Consider the following 26,221-nt stretch of genomic DNA (forward strand, 5'->3'; position numbering starts at 1 on the left):
AAACTATGGTTTGGCGGGTTCAATGCCAGTGGTTAGGACTGATTGCAAAATCTTCAACTTGTCACACTTCAGCATTGCCACTGTCAGTGACTTTACTATTTGAAACTCTTCAGCCATATTTCCCCCAAATAACCAGCATCACTATTGCCTCTGCATACCCCCTCATGGCAAGTAGTCTCAGCAGAGTAGACAAGGAATGAATGGACATTCAGTAGGAGGACCCTGCTCATGCGCAGCGCTGATGCCCGCTAGTGGGTCGCTTGACCTTGCATGGATGACCACAGGGGGCAGTGGTTCCTCACCCCACATCCTTCACAAACACCAGGCTCAAAATTCTCCCAAGCACGGCTTTATTCTTGTCTGCTACCTGAACAAAAGCCTCACATTGCAGTCAGACCTGTCCTGGCTAATGCCTCACTTACCCAGGCTTCATACCATACCAGAGGCGTCTAAAGGGGAAGGCTGTCCCGAAATTAGCATAGCCCCGGATCTTTTCCAGACCTAGCAACACGCCTGCCAAAGTCCTTTCCAAAACCCTTCTCCAATACTGCCTCCCACCACACGAGCAAAGGTCAGAAAAGAAAGGACTCAGTTTGTAACTTCCAATTTATTTTTTATAATAAAAAGCAGTGGAGAGCATCAACTCATCCAGGGCAAGGCATGACCGGAAACAGGCACTCGAGTTCCAGACAAAATAGAATGTTTCGACACAATACAACATATTCTCTCATAAATTAAACCGGCACCAGGCTGGTTTTCATACTTTAATATAAATGTGTGTTTCCGTGCTCAGGCAAGTGCGTGGGCAGAGTGGAGCACACGCAAGCCCTTGCTGCTGTTCTTGCGCATGTTTCGAGCCTGGCTACCAAAAAAATAAAATCTGGTGGCCCAGCCACGTTCCTCTCCCAACTCGTCTATGCCAGGCTGTGTTATCCGCAAACTGCGTGTGTGCGTGTGCGTGTACATATCCAGGCGAGGGGTTTGGCAGAGTGTTACACCCGCACACTGCATTGCGGACCAGCCTTTGTGATTTCGTGATTTCTGGGTCGCTGCTGACTCGTTACAGGAAACTTGGGCCCAGAGTGGTGAGAAATACTTTTTGCCGGGGCCTGATGTATGAGAGCCATAGTCCAGTGCTTGGGGGCTGGTGGGAGACCCCTAGAAGCAGCGGGGGGACAAGGATATATATATATATATATATATATATATATATATATATATATATATGGGTGCCCTTGGACAGTGGGCCTGCGTTCTTCTTACCCATGCATAGCTTGCAGTTATTGCAACATTGGAAGTGTTTGGTGATGAACTGTTAGGAAGGGCCACTGATGGGCAGACAGCTTTAACTCTACGTAATACTTCATTTTTATATACATATTTACAGCTTTATATACAGAAAATGGCGTTTAGCAAAAATGTTCACACCTGTGTGCATTTAGTCCAAAGTATGTACAAATCTACCCCAACAGGAGTAGGCAGCTCCCTAAATAATATTTACATCCCTGCATCACCGCATTGTTCCATCGGTCTACCTTACATGAACTATAGGTGGCACCCAACACCCGGAGGGTGCTCATGTCACTGTCAGGAGAATGACCAGATGTATGGGGAAATCTAAAGCACTTCACAGGTGAGAAAGCGTGTCAAGGAGACTCCTGAAAGAGACGCTCCAGCCATACATGATTAACTATGTATATATGTACACATGTACAGTTTGCACCCATTTGTACACCCGAGGGTGCTCTACCTTGTCACACAGTATGCACGAGCATCAACCATCACCTCACCCCCCCTCATTGTAGGTCTACTTGATTGCAGCGCAGGATGTTGGGCGCTTCTAGAACTTCAGAAGGGGAGATTTGCCCCACGCTATTTTGACATTTTAGACCAACCAGGGATAACCAAAATGGCACCATGAATCACGGACCATGATGCATTAACGAGCCCCAGATCACACAGTATCACCCCCCTAATTAAGGCTTGGGAGTTGAGGTGAGAGCAGCCTGTTGGATAGCACCAGGGTTGTGGGGGCATTTTATGTCACCAGGTCAGTACTAACAACTAAAATCAGAGGCCCCCCCTAGTTGTTTTGGACTAGAACTGCCACCAGGCCCAGCCAGCAAGTAAGTCTTAGTATTTGGAGTGCACAACATCTCCAAAGTCTCAGGAGGGTAGCTCAGGGGCAGCGTGCTCGCGTTGGAAGCAAGATGGCATGGAGCAATTCAATCTTCGGTCTGCGCTTAGAACCATCTGGGTATTAAGCACGTTATAAATAACCTATCATATCATAACATAACATCTGGAGAGCTTCAAATTGCCCCAATTGTGCTCCCGCAGACTCGAGCAGAGAGGTCAACTATGCTACGGGTGGGGACAGAGAGTGAAAGAGGCAGGGTGAAGAAAAAAAATAAATAAAGAAATGTAGAAAGGGATGAAAGGGAAAACGATAGCAAGGAATAAATGACACGCAGAGTGAGGAGAACAGTTGAAAAGGGGAGAGGGAGCAACAAAGATCCTAGGAATAGAAAAGGGCACGTTCTACTCCTATGCACAGGAGCAGTCTAGGACACAGTTCAGGAAGGAGTGCAGCCGCGTGCACATCCTCGCTCATACTGGGAAAGTAACCCCGTAAGTGCCGCAGGGGTGGACTGGCCTACCGGGATCTCTGGAGATTTCCCTCTGGGCCTCTTTTGTGTGTTAACCTATTTTATTGCCACATTTTCTCATAGGAAAAGGGTTTGGCTGCCTAAAAATGGGCTATTTTGAAAATGATGTCCATGGCCTCTTTTGGTTCCCAGTCCACCCCGGACGCGCCATCTCTCTTTTGACCTACTCTTTCTCGCTCCTTGGCGCTTTTCCATTCAAGCTCCCACTGCCTCCGAGCCAGAACATCCACTGTGGCAACAGGGAAAGCAGGCACCCTTATGGGTAGCGCCCCAAGCCTCTCCCCCCACTTACCATGTCATTCTGGCACCTAACATGAAGACAGCCTTGCTTAGGCCTGCGTCTTCCAGCTCTAGAGTTGATGTAGTGTCTGTCACATGGCAGGCTCCTTGACAGACACTGCTCCGGCCCTACTGGCCTTTGAGGTACAGGTAGCACCATGTCACAGGAGGGGGCCTAAAAGGCAGCATAAGAACTTCTTGGCTGTAGCAACCCTGCCTGCCGCTATACCTACAATAATTACACAGTGAAAATCCTAGTGTTGACAGGCATTTTGGGCGTCTACCTAAAATAGACAGATTGGATTTTTTATTTATATAGCGCCTATACACAGGAAAGTGTTTCAAAGCACTCAACATCAGGTGATGCAAAGCGTGCAGTGTTCAGTCCGCGAGTCTCCTTGCCAGGCCCAAGATGCAAACTGCGCAAGGTTTCGTGTTATTGTGTGTACCTTGTGTGTACCTACAGCAAGCACAAACAAAGTTCACAACTACCAAATGCCTTTTCAAACATCTCTTCCTTGATCACCCGTCAGTGTAGGGCAGCCGTTTACGTTTCCGGTCGGCGTTAGGAGCTTGCTTTCCTTGGGATTTCACAGAATGGCAGATCACTCCTGAAACATTGGCGCGTGAGGGGATAGTGAGGCGATGACGATGGCATAGAAATCCTAGGCGGTTAGGGATTTTGGAAGAGTGATTCCCAGAATGCATCTGTAGTGCAAAAGGGAGTGGAAGAACGAGGGGCTTAGGACACTCTGGGTCACCAATGTAGTTCCCTAATGTTCTCCCCAACATCCAAACGCAACTGACCTACTGGGCAAAGATGCTGGCGCGAGACCCCCCCCCCCCCCTCAGCTGCCCACGCGTGCAGGTCGCATCCCCATAGCGACAGCCCGTGCGTAACCCTGTGCAAATAGTGCATTATTCCCCACTAGGCGCCCTGAAGGCATAGCTTTAAAGTCTTGCATCATTTAAGTAACTGGACTCGTGGTCCTCCTCCCACTCAAAATACATATATTAAAAAAAACTCTGCTATTAAAAATAAAATTAAAAGTTCTGCACGGGAGCAGAGAGTCCAATCCGTGGCGCCCTCGGCGCTTGCATGGCACCACCCCGCCCTCCGAGTTGGCACATGGTGAGGTCCTCGGGGGGCAGAGACCAGGCTGCGTTCAACTGGAAGCGACACCCCAGCTTCTGCATTCAGGGCGGTCCTTCCCCGAACCAAGGCCCAGATCCGGAAATGGTCAGTATCCACCGTTAGCACCAGCATGTTTGACCTGCGGAGGAGAGGAGTGGGTTTTAGCCAGTGGGGATAAAGCAGGCAAGATTGAACATGTATGCAAACATGGGTGCGCATAGCTAGCCCCCCTCCACCTCCCCCCAAAAAACGTGTGCATTTGCTATTCTGGAGCAGAGGCCGTCGGCCTCAGTGGCCTCTATGTGTAGAGCAGAGCCCTGCAATCTTCGACTCTCCAATTGTTTTGGACTACAACTTTCACTATCCCTGCTCATCATAGTCAATGGTGAAGGATCACGGGAGTCGTAGTCCAAAACATCTGCAGGTTTCATACCGAGCTCAGCCTGGTGGCTCACTTCTCTTGGACATCTAAGGGTTCAGCCAGACAGGGCTCAGCAGCCCTGAGACATCCAAGGGAGGTGGAAGCAGACACAGACTGCTCTTGGTTCTCTTTAGGCACTCGCTGTTGGGTGACTTCCATGGGCCACGAGACGTGGGAGCGGGAGCTGTGCCGTCGTCTTTCCGTGACCTTACAGACCGTCTGGGGTGTGCCGGCTGCCGGCACTTACTCATATTTTCTTTGGGAAGCAGCTGGCTTTAATTTCTCCAAAGAGGAAAAAGAGATGGAGCGGATTTCTAGGCACGGCTCGTACCTTGAAATGTTTCTCAGCGTTGTGAGGCAACATGTTCCATGGCAAACGGCGTGCCAGGGTAAGAGTGTGCGATGGATTGCGTGGGGGGGTGGGGCAGGGGTTATGTCTGACTCTCAGCTCTGAGGGCCGCATGGCAAATCAATTTCACCCTAAAAATCAGCGAAGTTTCTTCAGCACCTGCGTTACAAGAGCCCGGACAGAGAAACTGAGTTACGGCAGCCAGAGTGGACCGAGGGGCACTCATTAAAATGTATGAGGCTAGCGATACAGACTGAGTGAGGGCTCATTAAGGCCTGCCTGCCCAACATGCAGGTGGAGTGTGATTTCATTGAAGTGTATGAGGCCAGTTTGGAGGAATGTGTGGGACTCATTTAAAGCATGTGGGGCTAGTCAAGGGAAAAGTGCGAGAGTCTATTTATTTATTTACTGTGCATTTGTAAGGCGTGTATACACCAATTCAAAGAACCCAGAGGGAGGGTGCATGGGAGTAAAATTAGATATAACACTGTAAGGTAGAGGCGGACCTACAAGGCCATGTGAGCATTCAGACCGACCGCGGAAGTGCAGAGGGGGAGAACGTGCAGGGGAGTAGGGGGTAAGTGCTAGGTGCATCAAGTGGCAAGTGTGAGAGCAGTGACACAAGAAAGGAGGGAGGCCACACTGAGTTGGGAGAGGCCAATGGTCTGGAATTGAGTCAGAGACCGATGATGCGTGCGAGGCTGTGGTTTAGTAGCACCTGAGCTAGTACACGCCGCTATACCTTTAATCGAGTAGCGATTCCTCTGCCGAGTGGCCACCAGTTTCCTCAATCGGAGCTGAAAGAGAATGACCACATTAACTTAAATCCCAGAGATGCCTCGCTTATCCATCAACAAAGGAGCAATAATTGGCGGCTACCGAAACTCAACCACCCACTCTAGGAATTCAATGGTGAAGGCTCAAACTCTCTATAGCAAGTGATCATTGGCCACTGGGCACAGTGGGTAACAAAGCTCACCCACACCCTGCAGGAGCGGACCGTTGTACACATGGCAACGGCACCCAAAGCTCCCCTACCTGCTGCAGGAATCGGTCATTGGATACGTGACACACTGATAATGATCCACAAAGCTCATCCATCTTCCGTAGCAATCCATTCTTGGACACTCGAACCATTGACCACTGACAACGTTTCAGAAAACTTCGAACCATCAACCTTTGACCGCTGCGCACCACACTCAACAGCTTGCATCAGGAAATTCGATCATTGGATACAGGTCAATCATAATGGTCTGCAAAGCTTATCCATCTTCCATAGCAATCCATTTTTGGACACTCGAACCATCGAACACGGACAATGTTTCAGAAAACTAGGAATCATTATTAGGCATTTGTACCATCAACCATTGACCGCTGCACACCACACTCAACAGCCTGCCACAGGAATCTATCATTGGATACACGACACAATGATAATGGTCCACAAAGATTATCCATCTCCCGTAGCAATCAATTCTTGGACACTCGAACCGTTGAACACTGACAAGGTTTCAGAAAATTAGGCATTCGTACCATCAACCATTGACCGCTGCGCACCACACAACAGCCTGCTGGAGAATCCGATTGTGGACCCCGTAAACCATTACATCTTGGCTATAGCTCATAATACTCAGCTACTCAATATTTGGCTACATTACACATGAGCATTTATGATGGGTCCCAAACATTCGACCGCATGCCGTAGCAGTCACCATTGAACACATGATCGACGGAACATTCAGAACGTATCCCAGCGATCAAGCAGCTCCAATAGGAATGCAACGTTGGACACATTGGCCATTGAACAGTGATGGTTTCCCGCCACCATCAACTTTCTGCTGCAGAACTCAACGACGGACACCAGGCTTTGAACACTAATCCTTTACAATAATAAACTTCTTGATACCAGAGGCTAAGACTAGTCACATGATGTATCGAACATGGGTGGTGGGTCCCAACTCACAATGACCAACCTGCCTCTAGAAAGCTACTACCTGTTATCATTGGGTGGCCGAGCATGATGGACAAAGGGGGTGCTGTATATAGGGAGAGCACAACAAAGTAGACCTTTGATGCAAGCTTTAGACACCAGTGTCTTGGACAAAGGCCCAAAGAGGATTACCTTACTTCACACCCACCTGTTGAACTCAGGAGGCACTGACATCACAGTTCGGAATCAATTTTTGGGAAGATACAAGGAGACATTTGCTCATCCCGGGGGCGGCTCAGATTTACTAGCCGTCTCCCCTAGCAGGGCCGCCAGCCGCAGTCACAGGCATCCCTCTCTCGCCTCTAGTGTCCAGTTACCGGCTGGCCAATGGGTGTCCGGGATTTTTGGGTGATGAGATATTAAGGAGAGTGACAGCTGCGGGCAGGCGGCAGAGCCGGCAAGATGAATTCACGACATGGTAATCCCTCTAGCTGTGCCGCAGGGTGTTTATATGGTGGCAGAGGGCTGACAAAATGGGAGCCCGGGGTCCCTTCTAGGTTCAGAATGCAAAATAGACCCAGAGTGGTAGAAGAGCGAAGCCAGCATCTCCCCGCTTGCTTGCTCGATGCTCTGCAGCCCATAAAGAACATATAGGAATGCTACACTGCCTATCATCACTCTGACCCAGTGTCCGCCCCGCATCCCACATGTCAGGCGGTTTGGGTCTATTTGCCCTAATCACACTTGACCGAATCACATTTGACCTTTTTTCAGTCTAAAATGCAGGGGGAGACCCCCTTAACACCCCCTCCCAGCCTCCCCACACCCACCTAATCTATACCACAACTAAACTGGAACAAGAAGTATTAGAAGCAGGATACAGACCCCACTAACCCAACTTTCAAATCTCTGCATACCTATCCCACCCAAAACTTACACAACCATCCCTCACCCAGCAATCCGCACGCACTTCACCACACCGCATCAACTACATACAAACACCTACAGCACACGAGGTCTTGTCGGGTCCGATACTCGCAACAAAGCTCAGCGCGCGGTTTATACCGAGCTGAAGCCACAAACAGCACACCACTTCTCCCACTCCCCCCGACTAACTCTGCCTGCCCTCCTCCTGGTTTACAGATACGCCACAGCGCCTGGGGACCAATTCGTTGGTGACGGTTCGCTATACAAGTACCTATAGCTTAACATAACATGTACCCATACCCACCCCCATATACATATTTAATTAAATAAAATAAAAAAAAGCAAAAATTTAAGTCAAATGTTTTAGGTCAATTATGCAAATACCGCCTGATAGGCCCATCATAGAGATGTCACGTGGAAGGGTACCTGCTTGACAACATCTGGAGGGGGGGCACAGAAGACAGAAGGTTACTGGCAATGAGAGGTAATACTCACTGGTGAATTTCTCCTTCTTCTTGCACCGTCTGACCAGGAGGAATGTGGTGATGACGAATAGCAGTGTGAAGGCGCCAACGGCACTGCCCACGATGGGCCAGAGCAGCTCATTCTTCTGTGGGAGGATGACGTCACCTGCGCGCAGAACATGGAGGACAGGCGTGAGTGAGGGGGGAGGGAGGGCGCGTGCAGCCTCTGAACTTCGCAGCCCCCCTGGGTCCCATTGCCCCTCTCCCTCCAAAGCGCACCCCGGCCGCCCCTCCCTCCACAGAGCCCCCACTAAGCTTTCCCTTTCCCCGTCTGCCGCCTCTCACTTCACCGCGGCCTACTCAGGGAATGGGCCAGACTAACCCGACAGCAGGGCTCTCCTCGGGGATGGCCGATTCCCAGACGCTGCTGCGGGAATGCCCCTCGCTGAGGCGAGTGGGGGGGGGGGTCCCCGGAGTAGGACCAAGTGCCACTGTGGACGTGTCTTACATTCGTGTATACATTATACGCGGCCCGCCATGCTTTTATTTCAGTCTGCATTTTCACTTGTCACCTCTAACCCCGCCATCCCTCCCCCATCCCCTTCTGCAAGGGCACAAGGAGTGCCATCACTGCTGATGGTGACTCGGGGGGGGCATGGAGCTGCAGGGGGGGGGCGCTAATACCCGAAGGGCTGGCAGAACCTGGCAATCAACTGCAGCCTCGTCTAATGTGTGTTCATGGAGACAGAAGCTTGGTAGACCTCACATACCCCCCCCTATGATGTGACTGGCAAGGGGTATGGCGGTAAACGGACATGAAAGACTGTACGGGGGTGGTCAATTTACAAGGCCGCCTTTCTGCCAAGTTAGCCCCAAGCCTTCGGGTTCCTAGCAGTCGGTTAGCCTCAAGAATGATCTTACACTAGCTGGGGCAGGAATCTGTTAGAACCTGGGGGCCACGGTCAACAAGCAACTTCTGCCAGCCATCGAAACACGCAACCTCGATGGTACGCTCAGAAGGGGTTGGGTGCGCCCTCCATCTTGGCTCAGGGCCGGCCAATCGCCCGTTCTGAACCTTGGTACCAAAGAGAGTGCGCGCGCGTCTGTGTAGACTAATTGTGGCATGGTGCTTGCTCTCCTTTCTGCCACTCACTGCCAATGCGCTGCGAGTAGATGCATCACGGGCACGCTACGTCAGTGCCATGCAGCCTCTGCGCACTACTGACCGCCAGCTCAACCACTTGGATGCGGATGCCCATTCCAGCCCCTGAGAAGTGGCGATAATCAAATGCTCAAAAATAAGGTGGTGGTACTGAGGGCCGGGTAGCACCGGCCCATTTAAAGCACTGACCCGAAGCCTTTGGCCATTCAGTGATGAGCTAGCTCAGTGAGTTATGAGCTGGCCACAAACCTCTGTGTGCAATCCATAACGCAGAGGCTTGAATCCCAAGAGGAGCGACCTCGGCCCCTCGTCCTTCCAAGGTTGCTAAACGGCGTTTAATGGTTCGTTTTTTACTGTTATTTTACGTATGTTTGTGAAAGGATTATTTTTCTAAGCCAAAACACAATAACATTTTATTTTTTTAAAGGAAGCACTAAACTGGGCAAATAACACCCATTATCACGTGGATTACCTGTTCGACATCCTCTCAGCCAATCTGAGCGCTCAGTCTATAATCTGTTATGGGTTCTGACTTGAACAGCTGCCTAAAAGCTTTCACCTTCATTTTTAGTTGAACAATTATGTGCGCTACAAGCCTTACCAACATTGGTCCTCATCCTGAGCGATCATGCTCCTCCCATACAGGTCAGTCATTATCCCCTGATAACGCCCGAGGCACAAAAGGCTTCATAATGACAGTGCTTTGAACCAGGAGTATCCGACATGGAACAATCCGTTGAGAAGCTGGGAATGTCCTGCCCGGAGATCAGTCCTCGGGAAGCACCAAAGCACACGTGCTTCAGGACGGACCGTAAAACAGCTGTTCAGCTGGCCCAGGACTCGGGCCCATTCATGGACGGGGTAGTTACTAGCGACACCGGATAGGGACTCACACCTCGTATTCAATTGGCCTTCAGCTAGCTGTTGACAAGAACATGCACCAATCAGTGCTCTGAAGTGTCCTTAAGGGAGGGGTGGGCTGGCATACAGGGAACTTTGGTGATTTCCCAGTAGGCCTCTGCAACATAGGCCTCTTGAGTGGTAACCTATTTTATTTCAACATGTTGTCACAGGAAAAGGGATGGGCTCAGGGATGGGCTCAGGGACGGCCGCGCAGGGCCATTAGCCCCCCACCCACCACACCAGCTCTGGGAGAGTCTTTCAAGGCTTTTAAAAAACACTTGTTGTACAGGTCTCCCCCAAGCTGGCATGGTGGGAGAAGGCGCGGCAGGCACCCTATTGAAATTAAATGCACCCCGCTCTAGGGAGCAGGGCTCAATAATAGGATGCTGATCTTTTCACATCAGCGCCCCTTGAAAAATGTGGCTCCCACCTCCCTGCATGACGAGGGTGGGGAGGGGGGTAGATCTTGGTTTTGCTGCCAGGGGCACAGCCTCCGCTAAGGCAAGCCCTAGATGGGTTTGCTGAAATAATATGCTCCGCTTTGAACATTATTTCCAGGGCCTCTTTGGTTCCCAGTCCGCCCCAGCTGTGAGGTGTCAAACGTCTCTCTAAAGAAACTCATTCACTAAATAAACAGAAAAACAGAGTGCTAGTCAACCTTGAGCAGGTGAGCCCCGAGGGACATGTCCCGTGACAGATGAACGAACTTCCAAACGCAGGACCCTGAAGGGGCGGGGGTTGGGGAGTGAAGAGGACCCAGACTTACACGTGGTGCAGAAGTCGTTCTTGTGGGACTCCTGGCAGATGGCGCAGTTCATGCACTTCCCCAGATCCGAACTCCACGATTTCCCTTTGGCGCACTGGGAGCCTGGAAAAGAAGGGGTGGGGGTGGATAAAAGGGGGAGCGGGGAGGACAGCACAGAGGGAGGGAGTGGGGATGAATGGGAAAGAGGGAACAAGGGTGCGAAGAATGGAGAAAGAGAAGAGGGCAGTCAGGAGACGCGTGTGAGAGAGGCAGAGCAGGAGGGAGAAACGAGAGAGGGAGCAGGGAAGGAAGAAACACAAATACATTAGAAACAATGAATGCATTAATTCGTCCAACACTAGAACACTTCCATGTGGTCAAAATGTTGCCAGGAAAGTGTAGTCATGTGAAAAGGTAGGCAACAGGAAGCAGTTATCAAAACGCGGCCGCTCTATACAAAAATGGAAAGTGAAAACGTTGCCAGTGATGAGGTTGCCAAAAAAAACTACTTTTAAACACACAAAAGTACAGGGCTGTAACCCTAACAATGACCCAAACCTCTAAACAAATCAGGCAGTCTCCAGTGCTCCAAAATTCCCTTGACCTTACTTCTAACCACATTCCTTTTCCCCACCCCTTAACATCAGGTGTTCTCTTTACCCCAAAACCTCCAGCAAAGCGTCTTGCATGCAACTTGCTAGACAACAGCAAATAAATGAACAGCGACGCTATCCCCATGCCCTCACTGGCACCCCTACTCTAATGCAAGCCTTACTCTACCCCAATAGGTCTATCCTAGCCTCTCCATCACCCCAGCATCCATCAGCCTCCCCCGCCTCCATATCCTCTTCTTCACCTCAAACCCGAAACCTTACCATGTTCACCCTAGCCTTACCATAACCCAATCTACTCGAACACTGAGCCAAGCCCCGACATCGCCAGCCCTTCGCAACCAGCCTGACCCCAATCCATACCCACAATGTAGCCTAAGGCTTCACTCTAACCCGAACGCCAAGCTTTTCTCCAAAGCCCATCTTAGCTATAGACCAGGCTATAACAAGCCCCCCCCCCCCACACACTCTCCTTAACCCCACCACTTACAGCACTGCGTTTTTGGCCACTTTTTGCCTGGCAACTTTTTCACGAGAAAGGTCTTTTCACCGCCATTTTTTTTTACCGACTACATTTGAGTTGGCAACATTTTCACCCAATAACAAAAGAACGGGAGGGACAGCAACGTTCTGAACAATTGCCTGGAGGTAATGCAGAGGAACATCAGCAAAGAGGTGTGGGGGAGAGGGGGCACTCCCCCAGAGCAGGCGTGGTGCGTGTATCGGTATAAGGCTATGGGGGCTGGCTGAGTGTTGCATCAGTGAATTAAGGGGAGACTCTTCAATTATACTGGGATTTAGTGAAGGGGAGAACACTTCTATGGAATTAAGATTGGTCGTATCGGTTCCATGTAAACATTTCTCAGACAAAAAAAAAACGTTTTTTGCGGAGACATTATTACATTGAACATGCGGGAGACACCCCCGCAACCCCTGAATTTTTTTAGTTTTTACATGGGGAGCATGGGACATCTCAGCAACCCGTCACCCTATATAATGTCGCCAATGGCTTTTCCCGGTGACATTATGTACATTTCCCCGATACTGTTGTATCCTAGTGAATCCAGTTACTACGTGTAGCCTCGCCGTTCAGGGGAGTGTGCATGGGCCGAGGACCAGTTAAGCAGTTCTCATTTTGGCTTACTGCACAAAAACCCAGACTAATTTAAAAGTGGAAAAGGTTGCTTTAATGTGACAGGCCAAAGCTTACAATTAAGCGCTTACCTGGCTCCATGGCCTTACAAACTAAAGAAATATTTTAAACAACCAATTAAATAATTAAACATTTTCCATTTTTCCCCCAACAATTAAATAAAGCCATTTCCTCCCTAACTATCCCGTGGACCCTACCGTCTCCTTACCCCTTTTCCGGGCGTCCCGCTTTCGCCCCGGGGCCATGCCCCTCCAGGATCAATACCTGTTCCCCCGCTTGTGCAAACAGCGCCACCCTATCCTTTCCCGTGTCATTCCCCCATTGTGCTTCCCTCCCCTCACATCAAAAGGGGCCATGCCCCGGAGCCCAGAACCACTTCAATACCCCTCAGACTCCCCTCTACACCAATCTCCCCCTTCCTATGAGGAGCTGGGATGGGCGTTCCCTTGGTGCAGCTGGGAGGGGAGGGATGCCCTTCCACAGAGCTGGGTGGATGGGAGGTGTCCTGCTGTGGGAAGGGGTCTGTGCATTGACTTGACCTGCGGACGTCGGCCTTGACCTTCAGCAGTCTGGCCTCCTGCAAGATTAGGTGGTCGGGTGGAGAAGCGATGACTCACTGCTGCAATGCTGACCCTGATGTGATCTGGGTATTTTGGACAATGATGTCAGAGGGTGATATGGGTATTTTAGGCGGTGATGTCAGAGGGGGGTATAGGTTGGGGGGGGGGTTCTGTCAACGAAGAGGGCTCCGATGTCTTGTTGTCAGTCCCAACAAACAACCCAATGCTCGCGCTCAGCAGAATGGGGCGAATATTAGCCGAGGGCGTCACAGGGCCGGGCACGCATGGGGCATCCAACACCGGGGATCAGCTAACGCCGAGGCTGCTCCAGGCCAGGCAGTGGGCCAGGGCATCCCACCCACTGCCAGCGGTTGCGCACGCCCCGACACCGAGGCGGGCGGGGGGCTCTAAATATATGGATTACATAATCCGACAGGGCACTCCGGGACTGGTGGCGGCCGTCACTGGGAATGAGTGAGATTCGGAGCATGGGACAGTGGTGTAGGGGGTGAGCGACACTACACTTAAGGGCAAGAAAAGGGTGTGGGGTCTGAGTGATACTGCATTCAGGAGAAGGAAGCGAGTGATGGGGGAAATGAATGACTCAAGTGGCGAAGGCAGGGGAGACTTCACTGAAAAGTGGGATGGTTATTTAAAACGTAATTAATACCCAGAGGTTTCTGAGCGCAGACCCTGGGATAGGCGAGCACGTTGCCCTGAGCTATCCTCCCGAGATAAAGTGATGGGGGGGGGGGGGGTGAGACTCCATCAGTGGAGTAGCTTTGCTGAAAATGTTGGGGGTGGTACATGACATCCGGAGAAAAGATGCCCCAGCCAAATGAATGGGCACAAAATGGTGGGCCATGAAAGTGGGGGGACAAACACCCCCGCCCCCCCCCCCTAAAGTTGCGCCCATGGACTCCATTGAAGAGAAGGGGGCACGTCATGGGGGACGGGGGTGAATGAGACTTCTCTGGAGAGTGAGAGGCAAGTGATTGGGAGGGTGAGTGAGACTCTTGAGGAGTACGAGGCAAGACATTTTAGGAATGAGACAGACAACATCGAAGAGTGGGACGCACGGGATGTGGGGTGTCCGTGAGGCAGCATTCACGTACGAAACGAGTAGGGATGCGCGTCAGTGCTCGCCTGCCCTGCCCCCATCCCATGAACGTCCGCACCGCACAGGAAAGGCCCCTTGCTGTCCGAGCGCCTTTCCACGGAGCGAGAGCGCACCACGCTCCGTCCAGGTCACCTGGAGCAAACACCTCTGCGGCAGGGACATGGAGAACCCTCCCGCGAGCACTGCCTCCCCCCCCCAGCCAACCCCTCAACCTCATGCAGTGCCAGCTCATCGCAGCCTCATACCCCAGGGCTCAAGTCCTTACAAAAAACCCAGAAAAAGTGAGGAGACTGACATATGCGATGGGAGGTTACATCACAGGAAGCGAACATATCCTAAAGGTCAATATGGAAGGTCATTCAAATGGGCAGGTGATATCCCGGATGAAGGGCCGAAAGCCCGAAAGGCGTCGTACGGACAGTGAAAGGTCCGACAGCACAGTGAGTAGAGCGCTCGCTTTGACATCTGTGCAGAGCCTGCTGACCGCCCCCTTTCACATCTGTGCAGAGCCTGCTGACACAGGTTTGAATCCCGGCCGGGCCAAAGTCAGCCTTACATCCTTCCGAGGTTCACAAATGAGCACTACACATCGTGGGTAATAATAAGCAGCGCTCAGAAGCCTGAGGGTTCGTAGCGCTATATACATGCTACATTATTATTAAAGACACACTTACAGTCTACCACCTAATTGATGTGTTCATCTTTCCTTTTTGAAGGAACGAAGTTGTCTTCAATTTGAGAAAGTGCAAGGCACATCATTCTGATAGAAGGTAACTGTGATCATTGTTGCATCTTATTCAAGATGAACATTTACTTTATTTATGAAATATATGACTGTAGTCATTAAACATGGATCATTTTTTGCTGTACTGTGTGCCCAGATTTCAGTCTCACTTTCAATAATGACTCATCCCCCCCCCCACCCCCCCTCACAATTGAAGAAAGTGCGCAGGACACATAAACAAGGCCGAGAACAGATGCTCCTATAGCGTTGCTGGCGAATTGGTCCCAAAACATGTCCTGAGAGGCATATGTTCAATGTGACACGTCTTACTGATTCATGAGGCCAAGTGCCTGGCCTCACAGCTCCACGAAATGGGCTCCAATCCACGTGTGTGTGTGTTTGTACCAAATTCGTATGATTGTTAATTCCAAGCAAAGTGGGGGGGGGGGCAAGGGGCAGTCTTTCCCATTCCTAGGTCACGCTGTCCTAATCCCTGGTGTATGACTCCACCTTCTTCTGCAACATCTGGTCTTCCTGTCACATACCCTCACCCCATTGTAAAGGACCCGTGTCCTCTGCTCGGTTCTCAGTGGTACATTCTGTGGGCATCTTTGGGCCACACACGCGCTGCCATCGCTGTGATTTGTATTAATAAATCAATCATCTGGCAACAGTGACTTGGGAGAAGTGAGACTCACTTGACGTGCATTTATATGCATTGGTAAGTAGCCTTCTGACAGGACAAACACTGCCTGGGGTAATTTGGCGTGGGATGGTGGATGCCAATAGCAATACACTACCTTTACTTATTCCAGCCATAGATACACATGATTATATTGCTGGCGGCCAGAGATGGCGAACAGGCGAGACGCTGCGGCACTGGATACGGCCTGTGGAAGAGTGAGGCCGCATTACAGTGCCTGAGGCCTCTGAAGGTGGTGACGCAAGGTGTGGGGGAACGAGGGAGAGTGCACTGCAGAGCAGGAGGCCAGTGGTGTGGGGGGGGGGTGTGAGGGAGAGTGCACTGTAGAGCAGGAGGCCAGTGGTGTGGGGGAACGAGGGAGAGTGCACTGCAGAGCAGGAGGCCAGTGGTGTGGGGGGGGGATGAGGGAGAGTGCACTGTAGAGCAGGAGGCCAGTGGTGTGGGGGGGGAACGAGGGAGAGTGCACTGTAGAGCAGGAGGCCAGTGGTGTGGGGGAACGAGGGAGAGTGCACTGCAGAGCTGGAGGCCAGTGGTGTGGGGGAACGAGGGAGAGTGCACTGCAGAGCAGGAGGCCAGTGGTGTGGGGGAACGAGGGAGAGTGCACTGTAGAGCAGGAGGCCAGTGGTGTGGGGGGAATGAGGGAGAGTGCACTGCAGAGCAGGAGGCCAGTGGTGTGGGGGAACGAGGGAGAGTGCACTGCAGAGCAGGAGGCCAGTGGTGTGGGGGGGGGGGGGGATGAGGGAGAGTGCACTGTAGAGCAGGAGGCCAGTGGTGTGGGGGGGAACGAGGGAGAGTGCACTGCAGAGCAGGAGGCCAGTGGTGTGGGGGGGGGGGATGAGGGAGAGTGCACTGTAGAGCAGGAGGCTAGTGGTGTGGGGGAACGAGGTAGAGTGCACTGCAGAGCAGGAGGCCAGTGGCGTGGGGGAACGAGGTAGAGTGCACTGCAGAGCAGGAGGCCAGTGGTGTGGGGGAACGAGGGAGAGTGCACTGCAGAGCAGGAGGCCAGTGGTGTGGGGGGGATGAGGGAGAGTGCACTGCAGAGCAGGAGGCCAGTGGTGTGGGGGGAACGAGGGAGAGTGCACTGCAGAGCAGGAGGCCAGTGGTGTGGGGGGGACGAGGGAGAGTGCACTGTAGAGCAGGAGGCCAGTGGCGTGGGGGAACGAGGGAGAGTGCACTGTAGAGCATGAGGCCAGTGGTGTGGGGGAACGAGGGAGAGTGCACTGCAGAGCAGGAGGCCAGTGGTGTGGGGGAACGAGGGAGAGTGCACTGTAGAGCAGGAGGCCAGTGGTGTGTGGGGGGGGTGAACGAGGGAGAGTGCACTGTAGAGCAGGAGGCCAGTGGTGTGGGGGAACGAGGGAGAGTGCACTGCAGAGCAGGAGGCCAGTGGTGTGGGGGGGATGACGGAGAGTGCACTGTAGAGCATGAGGCCAGTGGTGTGGGGGAACGAGGGAGAGTGCACTGTAGAGCAGGAGGCCAGTGGCCTAGGGGAACGAGGGAGAGTGCACTGCAGAGCAGGAGGCCAGTGGTGTGGGGGAACGAGGGAGAGTGCACTGTAGAGCATGAGGCCAGTGGTGTGGGGGAACGAGGGAGAGTGCACTGCAGAGCAGGAGGCCAGTGGTGTGGGGGGAACGAGGGAGAGTGCACTGCAGAGCAGGAGGCCAGTGGTGTGGGGGGGACGAGGGAGAGTGCACTGTAGAGCAGGAGGCCAGTGGCGTGGGGGAACGAGGGAGAGTGCACTGTAGAGCATGAGGCCAGTGGTGTGGGGGAACGAGGGAGAGTGCACTGCAGAGCAGGAGGCCAGTGGTGTGGGGGAACGAGGGAGAGTGCACTGTAGAGCAGGAGGCCAGTGGTGTGTGGGGGGGGTGAACGAGGGAGAGTGCACTGTAGAGCAGGAGGCCAGTGGTGTGGGGGAACGAGGGAGAGTGCACTGCAGAGCAGGAGGCCAGTGGTGTGGGGGGGGGATGAGGGAGAGTGCACTGTAGAGCATGAGGCCAGTGGTGTGGGGGAACGAGGGAGAGTGCACTGTAGAGCAGGAGGCCAGTGGCGTAGGGGAACGAGGGAGAGTGCACTGCAGAGCAGGAGGCCAGTGGTGTGGGGGAACGAGGGAGAGTGCACTGTAGAGCATGAGGCCAGTGGTGTGGGGGAACGAGGGAGAGTGCACTGCAGAGCAGGAGGCCAGTGGTGTGGGGGAACGAGGGAGAGTGCACTGTAGAGCAGGAGGCCAGTGGTGTGGGGGAACGAGGGAGAGTGCACTGTAGAGCAGGAGGCCAGTGGTGTGGGGGAACGAGGGAGAGTGCACTGCAGAGCAGGAGGCCAGTAGTGTGGGGGAACGAGGGAGAGTGCACTGCAGAGCAGGAGGCCAGTGGTGTGGGGGGGGAACGAGGGAGAGTGCACTGTAGAGCATGAGGCCAGTGGTGTGGGGGAATGAGGGAGAGTGCACTGCAGAGCAGGAGGCCAGTGGTGTGGGGGGGAGGAAGAGGGAGAGTGCACTGCAGAGCAGGAGGCCAGTGGTGTGGGGGGGAATGAGGGAGAGTGCACTGTAAAGCAGGAGGCCAGTGGTGTGGGGGGGGAGTGAGGGAGAGTGCACTGTAGAGCAGGAGGCCAGTGGCGTGGGGGAATGAGGGAGAGTGCACTGTAGAGCATGAGGCCAGTGGTGTGGGGGGGGGGAATGAGGGAGAGTGCACTGTAGAGCAGGAGGCCAGTGGCGTGAGGGAATGAGGGAGAGTGCACTGCAGAGCAGGACGCCAGTGGTGTGGGGGGGAATGAGGGAGAGTGCACTGTAGAGCAGGAGGCCAGTGATGTGGGGGAACGAGGGAGAGTGCACTGCAGAGCAGGAGGCCAGTGGTGTGGGGGGGGGAACGAGGGAGAGTGCACTGTAGAGCATGAGGCCAGTGGTGTGGGGGAATGAGGGAGAGTGCACTGCAGAGCAGGAGGCCAGTGGTGTGGGGGGGGGGAGTGAGGGAGAGTGCACTGTAGAGCATGAGGCCAATGGTGTGGGGGAATGAGGGAGAGTGCACTGCAGAGCAGGAGGCCAGTGGTGTGGGGGGGGAATGAGGGAGAGTGCACTGTAAAGCAGGAGGCCAGTGGTGTGGGGGGGGGAATGAGGGAGAGTGCACTGTAGAGCAGGAGGCCAGTGGCGTGAGGGAATGAGGGAGAGTGCACTGCAGAGCAGGACGCCAGTGGTGTGGGGGGGGGAATGAGGGAGAGTGCACTGTAGAGCAGGAGGCCAGTGGTGTGGGGGATGAGGGAGAGTGCACTGTAGAGCAGGAGGCCAGTGATGTGGGGGAACGAGGGAGAGTGCACTGCAGAGCAGGAGGCCAGTGGTGTGGGGGGGGACGAGGGAGAGTGCACTGTAGAGCATGAGGCCAGTGGTGTGGGGGAATGAGGGAGAGTCCACTGCAGAGCAGGAGGCCAGTGGTGTGGGGGGGAGAGGGAGAGTGCACTGTAGAGCATGAGGCCAATGGTGTGGGGGGGGAATGAGGGAGAGTGCACTGTAAAGCAGGAGGCCAGTGGTGTGGGGGGGAGTGAGGGAGAGTGCACTGTAGAGCAGGAGGCCAGTGGCGTGGGGGAATGAGGGAGAGTGCACTGTAGAGCAGGAGGCCAGTGGTGTGAGGGGGGGATGAGGGAGAGTGCACTGTAGAGCAGGAGGCCAGTGGCATGGGGGAATGAGGGAGAGTGCACTGCAGAGCAGGAGGCCAGTGGTGTGGGGGGGAATGAGGGAGAGTGCACTGTAGAGCAGGAGGCCAGTGGTGTGGGGGGGGGTGAGGGAGAGTGCACTGTAGAGCAGGAGGCCAGTGGTGTGGGGGGGGGAATGAGTGAGAGTGCACTGTAGAGCAGGAGGCCAGTGGTGTGGGGGGATGAGGGAGAGTGCACTGTAGAGCATGAGGCCAGTGGTGTGGGGGGGGAATGAGGGAGAGTGCACTGTAGAGCAGGAGGCCAGTGGTGTGGGGGGGGGGTGAGGGAGAGTGCACTGTAGAGCAGGAGGCCAGTGGTGTGGGGGGGATGAGGGAGAGTGCACTGTAGAGCAGGAGGCCAGTGGTGTGGGGGGGGAATGAGGGAGAGTGCACTGTAGAGCAGGAGGCCAGTGGTGTGGGGGGGGGATGAGGGAGAGTGCACTGTAGAGCATGAGGCCAGTGGTGTGGGGGGGAATGAGGGAGAGTGCACTGTAGAGCAGGAGGCCAGTGGTGTGGGGGGGATGAGGGAGAGTGCACTGTAGAGCATGAGGCCAGGGGTGTGGGGGAACGAGGGAGAGTGCACTGTAGAGCAGGAGGCCAGTGGTGTGGGGGGGAATGAGGGAGAGTGCACTGTAGAGCAGGAGGCCAGGGGTGTGGGGGGGAATGAGGGAGAGTGCACTGTAGAGCAGGAGGCCAGTGGTGTGGGAGGGGGGGAATGAGGGAGAGTGCACTGTAGAGCAGGAGGCCAGTGGTGTGGGGGGGGAACGAGGGAGAGTGCACTGTAGAGCATGAGGCCAGTGGGGTGGGGGAATGAGGGAGAGTGTACTGTAGAGCACGAGGCCAGTGGCGTGGGGGAATGAGGGAGAGTGCACTGAAGAGCATGAGGCCAGTGGTGTGGGGGAATGAGGGAGAGTGCACTGTAGAGCATGAGGCCAGTGGTGTGGGGGGTGAGGGAGAGTGCACTGTAGAGCATGAGGCCAGTGGCGTGTGGGGAAATGAGGGAGAGTGTACTGTAGAGCATGAGGCCAGTGGTGTGGGGGGGGAATGAGGGAGAGTGCACTGAAGAGCATGAGGCCAGTGGCGTGAGATAATGAGGGAGAGTGTACTGTAGAGCATGAGGCCAGTGGCGTGGGGGAATGAGGGAGAGTGTACTGTAGAGCACGAGGCCAGTGGCGTGTGGGGGAATGAGGGAGAGTGTACTGTAGAGCATGAGGCCAGTGGTGTGGGGGGGGGATGAGGGAGAGTGCACTGTAGAGCATGAGGCCAGTGGTGTGGGGGAATGAGGGAGAGTGCACTGCAGAGCAGGAGGCCAGTGGTGTGGGGGGGGGAGTGAGGGAGAGTGCACTGTAGAGCATGAGGCCAATGGTGTGGGGGAATGAGGGAGAGTGCACTGCAGAGCAGGAGGCCAGTGGTGTGGGGGGGGAATGAGGGAGAGTGCACTGTAAAGCAGGAGGCCAGTGGTGTGGGGGGGGGAATGAGGGAGAGTGCACTGTAGAGCAGGAGGCCAGTGGCGTGAGGGAATGAGGGAGAGTGCACTGCAGAGCAGGACGCCAGTGGTGTGGGGGGGGGAATGAGGGAGAGTGCACTGTAGAGCAGGAGGCCAGTGGTGTGGGGGATGAGGGAGAGTGCACTGTAGAGCAGGAGGCCAGTGATGTGGGGGAACGAGGGAGAGTGCACTGCAGAGCAGGAGGCCAGTGGTGTGGGGGGGGACGAGGGAGAGTGCACTGTAGAGCATGAGGCCAGTGGTGTGGGGGAATGAGGGAGAGTCCACTGCAGAGCAGGAGGCCAGTGGTGTGGGGGGGAGAGGGAGAGTGCACTGTAGAGCATGAGGCCAATGGTGTGGGGGGGGAATGAGGGAGAGTGCACTGTAAAGCAGGAGGCCAGTGGTGTGGGGGGGAGTGAGGGAGAGTGCACTGTAGAGCAGGAGGCCAGTGGCGTGGGGGAATGAGGGAGAGTGCACTGTAGAGCAGGAGGCCAGTGGTGTGAGGGGGGGGATGAGGGAGAGTGCACTGTAGAGCAGGAGGCCAGTGGCATGGGGGAATGAGGGAGAGTGCACTGCAGAGCAGGAGGCCAGTGGTGTGGGGGGGAATGAGGGAGAGTGCACTGTAGAGCAGGAGGCCAGTGGTGTGGGGGGGGGTGAGGGAGAGTGCACTGTAGAGCAGGAGGCCAGTGGTGTGGGGGGGGGAATGAGTGAGAGTGCACTGTAGAGCAGGAGGCCAGTGGTGTGGGGGGATGAGGGAGAGTGCACTGTAGAGCATGAGGCCAGTGGTGTGGGGGGGGAATGAGGGAGAGTGCACTGTAGAGCAGGAGGCCAGTGGTGTGGGGGGGGGTGAGGGAGAGTGCACTGTAGAGCAGGAGGCCAGTGGTGTGGGGGGGATGAGGGAGAGTGCACTGTAGAGCAGGAGGCCAGTGGTGTGGGGGGGGAATGAGGGAGAGTGCACTGTAGAGCAGGAGGCCAGTGGTGTGGGGGGGGATGAGGGAGAGTGCACTGTAGAGCATGAGGCCAGTGGTGTGGGGGGAATGAGGGAGAGTGCACTGTAGAGCAGGAGGCCAGTGGTGTGGGGGGGATGAGGGAGAGTGCACTGTAGAGCATGAGGCCAGGGGTGTGGGGGAACGAGGGAGAGTGCACTGTAGAGCAGGAGGCCAGTGGTGTGGGGGGGAATGAGGGAGAGTGCACTGTAGAGCAGGAGGCCAGGGGTGTGGGGGGGAATGAGGGAGAGTGCACTGTAGAGCAGGAGGCCAGTGGTGTGGGAGGGGGGGAATGAGGGAGAGTGCACTGTAGAGCAGGAGGCCAGTGGTGTGGGGGGGGAATGAGGGAGAGTGCACTGTAGAGCAGGAGGCCAGTGGTGTGGGGGGGGGGGAATGAGGGAGAGTGCACTGTAGAGCAGGAGGCCAGTGATGTGTGTGGGGGGATGAGGGAGAGTGCACTGTATAGCATGAGGCCAGTGGTGTGGGGGGAATGAGGGAGAGTGTACCGTAGAGCATGAGGCCAGTGGTGTGGGGGGAATGAGGGAGAGTGTACCGTAGAGCATGAGGCCAGTGGTGTGGGGGAATGAGGGAGAGTGCACTGTAGAGCATGAGGCCAGTGGTGTGGGGGGGGAAATGAGGGAGAGTGCACTGTAGAGCATGAGGCCAGTGGTGTGGGGGGAATGAGGGAGAGTGTACTGTATAGCATGAGGCCAGTGGTGTGGGGGAACAAGGGAGAGTGCACTGAAGAGCATGAGGCCAGTGGCGTGGGGGAATGAGGGAGAGTGCACTGTAGAGCATGAGGCCAGTGGCGTGGGGGAATGAGGGAGAGTGTACTGTAGAGCACGAGGCCAGTGGTGTGGGGGTACGAGGGAGAGTGCACTGTAGAGCATGAGGCCAGTGGTGTGGAGGGAATGAGGGAGAGTGTACTGTAGAGCATGAGGCCAGTGGCGTGAGATAATGAGGGAGAGTGCACTGTAGAGCATGAGGCCAGTGGTGTGGGGGAAATGAGGGAGAGTGTACTGTAGAGCATGAGGCCAGTGGGGTGGGGGAATGAGGGAGAGTGTACTGTAGAGCACGAGGCCAGTGGCGTGGGGGAATGAGGGAGAGTGCACTGGAGAGCATGAGGCCAGTGGTGTGGGGGAATGAGGGAGAGTGCACTGTAGAGCATGAGGCCAGTGGTGTGGGGGGGTGAGGGAGAGTGCACTGTAGAGCATGAGGCCAGTGGCGTGTGGGGAAATGAGGGAGAGTGTACTGTAGAGCATGAGGCCAGTGGTGTGGGGGGGGAATGAGGGAGAGTGCACTGAAGAGCATGAGGCCAGTGGCGTGAGATAATGAGGGAGAGTGTACTGTAGAGCATGAGGCCAGTGGCGTGGGGGAATGAGGGAGAGTGTACTGTAGAGCACGAGGCCAGTGGCGTGTGGGGGAATGAGGGAGAGTGTACTGTAGAGCATGAGGCCAGTGGTGTGGGGGGGGGATGAGGGAGAGTGCACTGTAGAGCATGAGGCCAGTGGTGTGGGGGGAATGAGGGAGAGTGTACTGTAGAGCATGAGGCCAGTGGCGTGAGATAATGAGGGAGAGTGTACTGTAGAGCATGAGGCCAGTGGCGTGAGATAATGAGGGAGTGTACTGTAGATCATGAGGCCAGTGGTGTGGGGGGAAATGAGGGAGAGTGCACTGTGGAGCAGGAGGCCAGTGGTGTGGGGGGGGGATGAGGGAGAGTGTACTGTAGAGCATGAGGCCAGTGGTGTGGGGGGAATGAGGGAGAGTGTACTGTAGTGCATGAGGCCAGTGGTGTGGGGGAACGAGGGAGAGTGGACTGTAGAGCATAAGGCCAGTGGTGTGGGGGGGATGAGGGAGAGTGTACTGTAGAGCATGAGGCCAGTGGTGTGGGGGGAATGAGGGAGAGTGTACTGTAGAGCATGAGGCCAGTGGCGTGAAGGAATGAGGGAGAGTGTACTGTAGAGCATGAGGGAATGGGGGAGAGTCCACTGAAGAGTATGAGGCAAGTGGTGTGGGGGAATGAGGGGAGTCCAGCGAAGAACATGAGGCAAATGAAGAGCACGAGGCAAGTGACCCCACGGACCACTCCCTCTTTTTACCTTTCCATCTCCACCCCCTTCAACTCCCTGCACCACCCACCCACCCCATCAGTAAACACCCTTTCAAACCTAGATCAGTGACTCTTGATGTAATTAAACTGAGGTCTCCCACCCAAACGCTCTCTCTGGCAACAGCCATCTTCCTTTACGTTGACGTAGCATCCCTCTAGGAGACTCACCACGCTGCTCGCGCATCCCCTCCCCCCGCCCGCATCCCTGAATCTCACCTATGACCGGTAGTGGGGTACTGCCATGGGTGCCCCGAGTGTTGATGGCAAGGGCATTGCTGCTTTTCTCACAAAGCTTCTCCTGAGACCTACTGCTGCTGCCTACCACAAACCTAACGCCACGACATTCAACGCAATCACAGCCCACACTCAACTGCGCATGGTCTGTATTGATTTGAGGAAATAGTCATCCCAATTGACTTGCAATAACACATTTCAAGATGGCGGAGACTTTCCCCAGGAAGGTGCACATACAATAGCACAAACACGCGAACAAGTGGTGAGCCGGTTTATGAGGGTGTGAACAAAGTGGGACAATAATCAAGGACAACAAAACAGAATGGTTATCAGCCTGTCCGTGTGTCCCCATTCTAAGTGCCCCTCCGCAACCTGGTTCACGTTACACCCGTTCCTCCCACCAGCGACTGCAAAGAAGAAATCAAGGGGATGGACCAGGCTGCGGCCTGGGCCGTACGTTATATTTATACTGCGCCAAACCAGTGCTGTAGTTGCTTCAGGCCACCTAGACTGGTCCATGGAGTGGCGCACAGTGCGCCCATCAGGAGCGCCCAGTCCTCAGTTTACCAACAGAAATAATCCGAGTGGTGGGAAGAGGATGGAAAGCCCGGGGGAAGGGATGGAGCGGGGAAGAATGCTTTGTGATAGGATGGGTGCATGCCCGTCTTGTTAAGGGGCCAGGGGACTCCTTAAGGTGGAGTACAGTGTTTGATGGCTGCCTGCTAAGGCGAGTGAGACTCCACCCAAGCTCGAGAGGCCTCTATTCAATGGCATTAGGGGGCCTTTTACAGGAACGCCTGAGACTCAGTAGAAGGGCAATGTTTGGGGAAATGAGCGAGACTCGACTGAAGTGTATGGAGGGCAGGGTTGGGGAATTAGTGAGACTCCACTGAAGTGTATGGGGGGCAGTGTTGGGGAGTTAGTGAGAAGTGTATGTGGGGGGCAGTGTTAGGGAGTTAGTGAGAAGTGTATGGGGGCAGTGTTGAGGAATTAGTGAGATTCCACTGAAGTGTGTGGGGGCAGTGTTGGGGAGTAGTGTGTGGGGGCAGTGTTGGGGAGTTAGTGAGATTCCACTGAAGTGTATGGGGGGCAGTGTTGGGGAGTTAGTGAGATTCCACTGAAGTGTATGGGGGCAGTGTTGGGGAATTAGTGAGACTCCATTTCATGAGGCCTGTCTGCATGAGGCCTGTCAGGTGTTTGTATACCGCCCACCACTACCATGTGCAAGGTGGTGGGGAGAGTGATGCCTTCAGGAGAGTGATGCCTTCACGTGTGCGCGGTTAGCAATGTCGGGACGGGGGGGGGGGGGCAGTGCCCCGCCACAGCCCTTGCCGCGAGGGAGCATGGATCGCACCCCCTCCCCGCCTCCTCGCAGCGCAGAGAAGGCGCGCGCATTCCTTCCAGATGAAGAAAGGCCGTTTCAAAGAGGATGAATCAGAGGCAAAGCGCGGGTGACACATCCCGCAGGAAGAGAGGGGGGGGGGGCGAAGAAAGGAGCCTGGCAGAGCCCGACGGGCATTAACCCCGGTTCTGGGGCGGATTATCGCGCCTTTCCTGTGCATGCCAGCCACACCTGCGCCTTCCTCGAGGTTACCTGGCAAGGCCCACTGCCCTTCCTGCACTGGAGCTCAAGTGCAACTCTGCCAGTGCACCTCAAGTCTGAGCAACACTGCACAGCCCTGCCGGCATCCCCAAACGCTGCCCTGCACCTTTCTGCCCCTCTAGTACTGAAACCCACACCCAGCTCTGCCAGTGTACCTCAATGCCAGCCTGCAGCCCCCGCGGAGGCCTGTACTCGAACCCGGAACACAGCTCTACTGGTGCACCTCAATGCCAGCCTGCAGCCCCCGCAGAGGCCTGTACTGGAACCCAGAACACA

General features: G+C 54.8%; 1 protein-coding gene across 1 annotated transcript in view; it reads right to left on the reverse strand.

Annotated features, from left to right (window-relative positions):
- Positions 1-588: 588 nt before the first annotated feature.
- TNFRSF12A (TNF receptor superfamily member 12A) overlaps positions 589-26,221 on the reverse strand; it is a 36,622-nt gene continuing 10,989 nt past the window's right edge. Inside the window, exons 2-5 of the mRNA XM_069651957.1 lie at positions 11,006-11,107; positions 8,206-8,340; positions 5,596-5,650; positions 589-4,222 (exon numbers count right to left, since the gene is read on the reverse strand). Coding sequence (XP_069508058.1) covers positions 5,598-5,650; positions 8,206-8,340; positions 11,006-11,107 — 290 coding nt within the window. The 3' untranslated portion in view covers positions 589-4,222; positions 5,596-5,597. The remainder of the gene's footprint in view (positions 4,223-5,595; positions 5,651-8,205; positions 8,341-11,005; positions 11,108-26,221) is intronic.

The sequence above is a fragment of the Ambystoma mexicanum genome, chromosome 3p (assembly GCF_040938575.1).
Source record: "Ambystoma mexicanum isolate Mex_15411 chromosome 3p, UKY_AmexF1_1, whole genome shotgun sequence".
Classification (NCBI taxonomy): Eukaryota; Metazoa; Chordata; class Amphibia; order Caudata; family Ambystomatidae; genus Ambystoma; species Ambystoma mexicanum.